Here is a 6000-nt window from a genome sequence, read left to right as displayed (position 1 = left end):
ATGCGGCTGACTTGTGGGTGGACTTAACCCCAACGGCCGCGTACGGATAGCGTACGTTGTTTTGGAACGTACGCACGTTTGGCCGCTACGATCAGAATAACCTCCTTTATCACCCATGCATTTATCCCTTGTTAAGGCTTAATACATCTGCCCCAATGTGTGGAGCTATATCTCCGAAGATGTCACTGGGATGAGTGCACTGGCCATAAGCACAACTTGCTATACACAGGAGGAAGGGGGCAGCAGTCCCGGCCACAATTGAGTTATGCAGCAAGACAACAATTTGAAGCACTAGAGAAAGTCCGCCTCTCAATGGCTCCCTAGAAACAAAATTAACGTTAGGAAGTGGCCTAGTCTAAGAAATGTAGATGCTTTGGCAGAAACTGTTAGGACATATTTGAAAATCCTCCAGTGTGGCTTTTTTCTGAAAAGAAGAGTAAGCCGAAGATGATTTACAGGGAAGACACCGGCTTATCTCCACTTATCGAAAGTGTTTGGTAGCAGTTGTTGCCAGGGCTGTAACTAGGATTCTGGGTGCCCCAAGCACAGTGAAGGACTTGGTGCAATCATCCATATAATCAATTTTACTTATAATGTGCCATGTACTATATAGGCATATGTCAGGAGGGTAGGGGTGTAGGGAAGTTAGGATAAGAAAGAGGGGGGGTTAGGAGGTTAAATGGGGGAGGACTGGGGGGAGAGGTCTTGTAAGATATATGCAAACATGGGACAAAATTCATATGTGTCCTCACATAGGCCCTTATTCTGATCGGCACGGTACGGCCCGCGTGCGGCCGTACCGCCGATGTTTGTGGTCTGCACATGCGCAGAGGTCATTCTGCGCATGTGCAGCCCCCTTCGCCGCAGACGGATTTCGTCCGCCGCAAAGGGGGCGTATAGGGGCGTGAGGGGCTTCAGCCCCTCATTTCCCTATGTGTACGCCCCGCGTTTCATGGGCGTTCCCATGAAAACGCGGGGCGTATGCATGGTAATGAGGGCATGACGCCCTCATTACCATGACATGGGGGCGGAAAGCTGACGTCGCCGGATGTCAGCTTTCAGCCCCCTTACAAGCTCCCACACGGACGATTGTCCGTGTGGTCTGAGCTTGCGGGAGCTGCCGCGGCGTGCGGGCCTGCCTTCGATGGTCGTCGACCATCGAAGGCAGGGGGCAGCTCCCACCATGGTGGAGGCGTAGCCTCCACCATTTTTGTGCGGATCGCCAGCCGTCCGTGTACGGACGGCCGTGGCGATCCGTCCGGTGGGCGGCCCTTGGTTTGTGCGGTCGGAGCCCCGTGTGCGGCTCTGACCGCACCAACCAGAATAAGGGCCATAACGTTGATCCAGTGTGTGTGCACAGTTACATGCATTGTACAAATGTTATGTGTCACCAGGCTAGAGTGTACATGTGGGGTATGACTGTAAGCAGAATCAATAAAGAGGGGCGTTACCTTGTGGAGTCCATCAGCTTCAAGGAACATGAATGCATTCCTATGCACAGTTTTGCTTTTACTGTATGTGAGATGGGGTGATATTATGCTGCGTTATAGTCCCCAGAACACAGTTTGCAGGTACAGTCACAATTCCCTGTCTCTGATTGTCAACAATCCAGACACCACTGAACAGAGCAAATGAATCTCAATATAATGAATAATAAATCTGTTTAAACTTGGTCATTAGGGCAACAGACGGTTGTGAGGCTGAGCACGTTGGGTCCCCCTAAGATTCAGAATGTTTGCTCAATATATTCCAAATATGGCAGTATTCACTAGCTTGAACATACTGTATAACTGAAAATATACAGAAATCTCAACTTCATTAAATACAAACTTCTATAACCATACATTATATCTGATTGCACAATTACTAGGAAATAGCTACAACTTACTGCAAAACATAGTTATATTTCTTTACAATTTGACTAACAAAAGCTAGATTATAATCAGTTGTAATATATAGTTATTGTACAATATCTATTTACAATATAGTACATTCACATTGGAGAAAGTAAATCAATGAACAACACATATAATACAAAAATAAGATACTGTAACCAAGACTGGGTTTGAATAAAGTTTGGAATGTGGTCTCATAAAATAAATTCCATCCAATCAGTACACAGAACCATAAATTATACATGAAGCACAGCAATCCTAAATGTTGACTAAAACATTTTCATGTGGACTCCCTAACAAGCTGACAATGAGCATTATATGTGCCTCAGTGCACATACAGTATACAGTAACTTTGTTTCACTTTAGAAAGACTTAGGGGGAGATTCTCTAAAGGAAAAATTCGGTAAAAACCCTGTTATCTGGGTTTTTACCACATTGTGGGATTCTCTACAAAAAATCAGCCGGGCTACCGCGGCGGGGGGCATGGCCAGCAAAAGCTGGCGATGCCCCATAGAAGCCTATGGGCTTCGACCACGACCCACTGCTGCCCCGCACCGACCCTCCCCTCACCTGTGTTCGGGTGGCACAGAGCGGTGCTGCCCAGACTTGTGACCTCCTCCTCCCTGCACTGTAATCCTGTTTCGAGTGCAGGGAGGAGGAGAGCCAGCCCCCGTAGCAGCAGCAGCACAAGTCGGGTAAGGGAGGGAGGGGGGACCCGCTGACTCACTGCAAAGGACAGCTCTTTACGCAAAAGCTGTCCTTTGCCAAAATGATCGCATATGTTAGAGCATATGCGATAATTATGTCAGCGGTGTGTGGTGAAGAGCAGGACGCGGATGTTAGAGCATCCCACCCTTAAACTGTTGTAGCTAGATGAGGTATAGTGTCTTTATAATCACTTGCATCTTTATACTTAATGTATGGTGATACTGTAAATAATCATTAGGTGATGAGATAGGTACTGTACATGTAACTCAACATTAATTTAAAGAACCCAAACACCTGTTTTATAGAGATTTTCCAATGATAATGATCTACAATGGAAATGCTGGAACAAGCCGTGTATCGTTTTTGAACCAGTTCCTCAAATCGTTACACAAATAGTGAAATTGTTTCGACCATTCAAAAAAACATGCCCAACCATGCTAGAGCCATTCACAAATGTTCTGAACATGTTTAAGTGAGCTCAATTTGGTACAATACAAATAAAAGAAATATTAAAATACCTTTTAGTTGCTTAACAATCTTGTCTAAATGGAGTTTAATGTCAAGACATTATTAATCCGATCAAAAAAATGAACTTTACATGGCAAAGTGTTTCAGTGATGGCTACAAGACAGTCATTGTATTTATACATTTGTGAGGCTGTTATTTTTAAACAGATTATGGGCCAGATGCACTAAACTTCAAAAAGTGATAAAATGGAGAGTGATAAACAACCAACCAATCAGCTCCTGTCTGACATTTTTCAAACACAGTCTGTGGCATGGCAGGTAGGAGTTGATTGGCTGGCTGTTTATCACTCTCCATTTTATCACTTTTGAAGCTTAGTGCATCTGGCCACTGGTCCCTTTATGCCAGCTTTTGTGGCCATGCTGGGAGGAACTGCGGTGCCATGTTTATCCCCCTGTGGTCATATTGTATGTGCTGGTGGCAAGAACAGTCATATTGTTCGAATGACCGATGACCCAGTCTGGAAAAGTATTTAGCTGAAATATACTAATGGCCCAAGTGTTCATGGCAAGACTAAGGAGGAGGACACCCATTAGATTCATCAGCAGACCAGTCTTTGCCTAGGAAAAGAAACAAAAATAGAAAAACAAGACTTAGAACACAATGGACCAGATGCACTAAGCTTCAAAAGTGATAAAATGGAGAGTGATAAACAGCCAGCCAATCAGCTCCTGCCTGCAATGTCACAGACTGTGTTTGAAAAATGTCAGGCAGGAGCTGATTGGTTGGTTATTTATCACACTCAATTTTATCACTTTTGAAGCTTAGTGTATACAGACACTAGAGCTCATTTGTAAGTGGACAGATCGGAACATACAGAGAATATTTGTGTAAACAATAACAACAAAACAGCATAATTTACCAAATGCGTATTATGTATAAAGGTCTATATTCATATTCTTGCAATAGGGCAGACATAGCTTGACAATAATATTGGAACCTTTGTGTAACCTGATGTGGAATAGGCTGGGCTAGTACCCACCACCATTTTATCAGATTGCTCACAGCAGTAAAGGTAAGTTTAGTTTATTATGAGAATGATGATTATGTGGCTCAGTGAATATGTTAGTCAGGGCAGAGGTCATGTGACCAAGTCAGTGTCATTATATGAGGAGATACATGGAGACAGGCAGGAAGGTGGAAGAAAAAATAAGCAGCTAAATGTATTAAGCCTTAAAAATTGATAAAGTAACACCAATCAGCTCCCAACTGTCATTTCTCAAACACAGCCTGTAACATGGCAATTACTCTTTATCACTTTTAATGCGTAATACATTTGGCCCAGTGTGTGATATGAAGCTCCTGCCAGTCGTATGAACTGCACTGAGGAGGCAAATGTACGAGTATGTCTAAAACAAGTTTGTTGGGTTTATATTTTGCAACTGTCAAAATCAGTTCCTTTAATTGTTTATTTTGAAGTCTTGTGTAAGTCTTCTAATTTTAGAAATGCAACATTTTGAACTCAGTTCCACAAATAAGAATAACGTTTATTGTAATCATTTCAAAATGCAACTTGCCCTGAGGATGTTACTAGGACTAAGATTTCTAAATGATGTCATCTTAAGAAGACCTCATTCATCTAGTCGCCGTTTCCCTAATCACCCTACCTGAACTGCTGATCTGCAGCTATCAATGATCAGCGATCCTTCAGGGAAATTCTTCTTATAAAAAATCCCTGATTTGCTGATCCCGACTGTTTTCTGACAGCATTGGGAAATCCAGATGTTTTAAAATACGTATTTAATATCCCTACAGGTCGTATTGATTTGGGATAGATTTGTGTCTCACATTGATCAGTGAAGGTTTTCGTTACCTCACTGGTGGCCAGAAGCACTAAGCTTCAAAAGTGATAAAATGGAGAGTGATAAACTGCCAGCCAATCAGCTCCTGCCTGACATTTTTCAAACACAGTCTGTGACATGGCAGGTAGGAGCTGATTGGCTGTCTGTTTATCACTCTCCATGTTATCACTTTTGAAGCTTAGTCCATCTGGCCCTGTAAGTCTAATGTTGCTGGCAAAGAGATTAAGCGATATATAACCTGGATGATATCTCCAAAACCTCTGATCCCACATTAGAGCAGACACCTCAGTACATATAATAACCAATGGGAAAGCTGCAACCAACAAAAAAAGAGGGACCTTTATGTACTGTATATCTGTAATGGGTACATAATATACAGTGCACATGAGACTCTGGGTCCAAAGAGGCCACACATCTCACACCCTGTCCCCAGAGCATATTTCACACAGCTGCTGGCAAGTAGGGTCTCTTGTGAGTCTGGAGCCATCTTTTCATTCATCTATTTTGAAAGATAACCCTGCATATTACAGAAAATAACCTAGCCTTTGCAGCCTTCTAAGCTTGTGCCTAACTACTGAATATCACTGGGAAGATGGGGGGGGGGGGCGGTGTATGAAATGTAGGGGTGGCGGTCGCGGATGTATGCGGGGGGGCGCGTTGTATGTTACGCAGGGGGGTGGCAGCCATGGATGTAATGTAATGCGCAGGGGGCAGGGGCAAACGCAGGATTTTCAGAAGGGGGTTTCCAGACGGGCGGAGCAAAGCAAGGAGTTGGACACTTATGTGACCCAGTATATGCCGGGTCAGTTAAAGTATTATAGATAGACCAAATGTATATAAATAATAATAATACAAAAAAAAATATATATATATATATATATATATATATATATACACACACACACACATACACATACATACATACATACAGGGGCTGTCAACAGCAGTGTAGACCCCTGGGCATAGCGATCCTCCAGCGGTAGGGGTGGGGTTTGCTATGAGCGGAAGCTTTGATGTCCCGCAGGTGGTAGGGGGTATTATATCAACCGCTCAGCACGTAGGGCCTGGAT

General features: G+C 43.5%; 1 protein-coding gene across 3 annotated transcripts in view; it reads right to left on the bottom strand.

Annotated features, from left to right (window-relative positions):
- Positions 1 to 3443: 3443 nt before the first annotated feature.
- SLC13A3 (solute carrier family 13 member 3) overlaps positions 3444 to 6000 on the bottom strand; it is a 119775-nt gene continuing 117218 nt past the window's right edge. For all 3 annotated transcript variants that reach the window (XM_083146997.1, XM_083146996.1, XM_083146998.1), the window contains one exon: positions 3444 to 3688. In XM_083146997.1, the coding sequence (XP_083003123.1) occupies positions 3515 to 3688 (174 nt within the window). In that variant the 3' untranslated portion in view covers positions 3444 to 3514. The remainder of the gene's footprint in view (positions 3689 to 6000) is intronic.

The sequence above is a fragment of the Crinia signifera genome, chromosome 6, assembly GCF_055691185.1.
Source record: "Crinia signifera chromosome 6, ASM5569118v1, whole genome shotgun sequence".
Lineage (NCBI taxonomy): Eukaryota > Metazoa > Chordata > Amphibia > Anura > Myobatrachidae > Crinia > Crinia signifera.
This window is presented reverse-complemented; position numbering and strand designations above follow the sequence as displayed.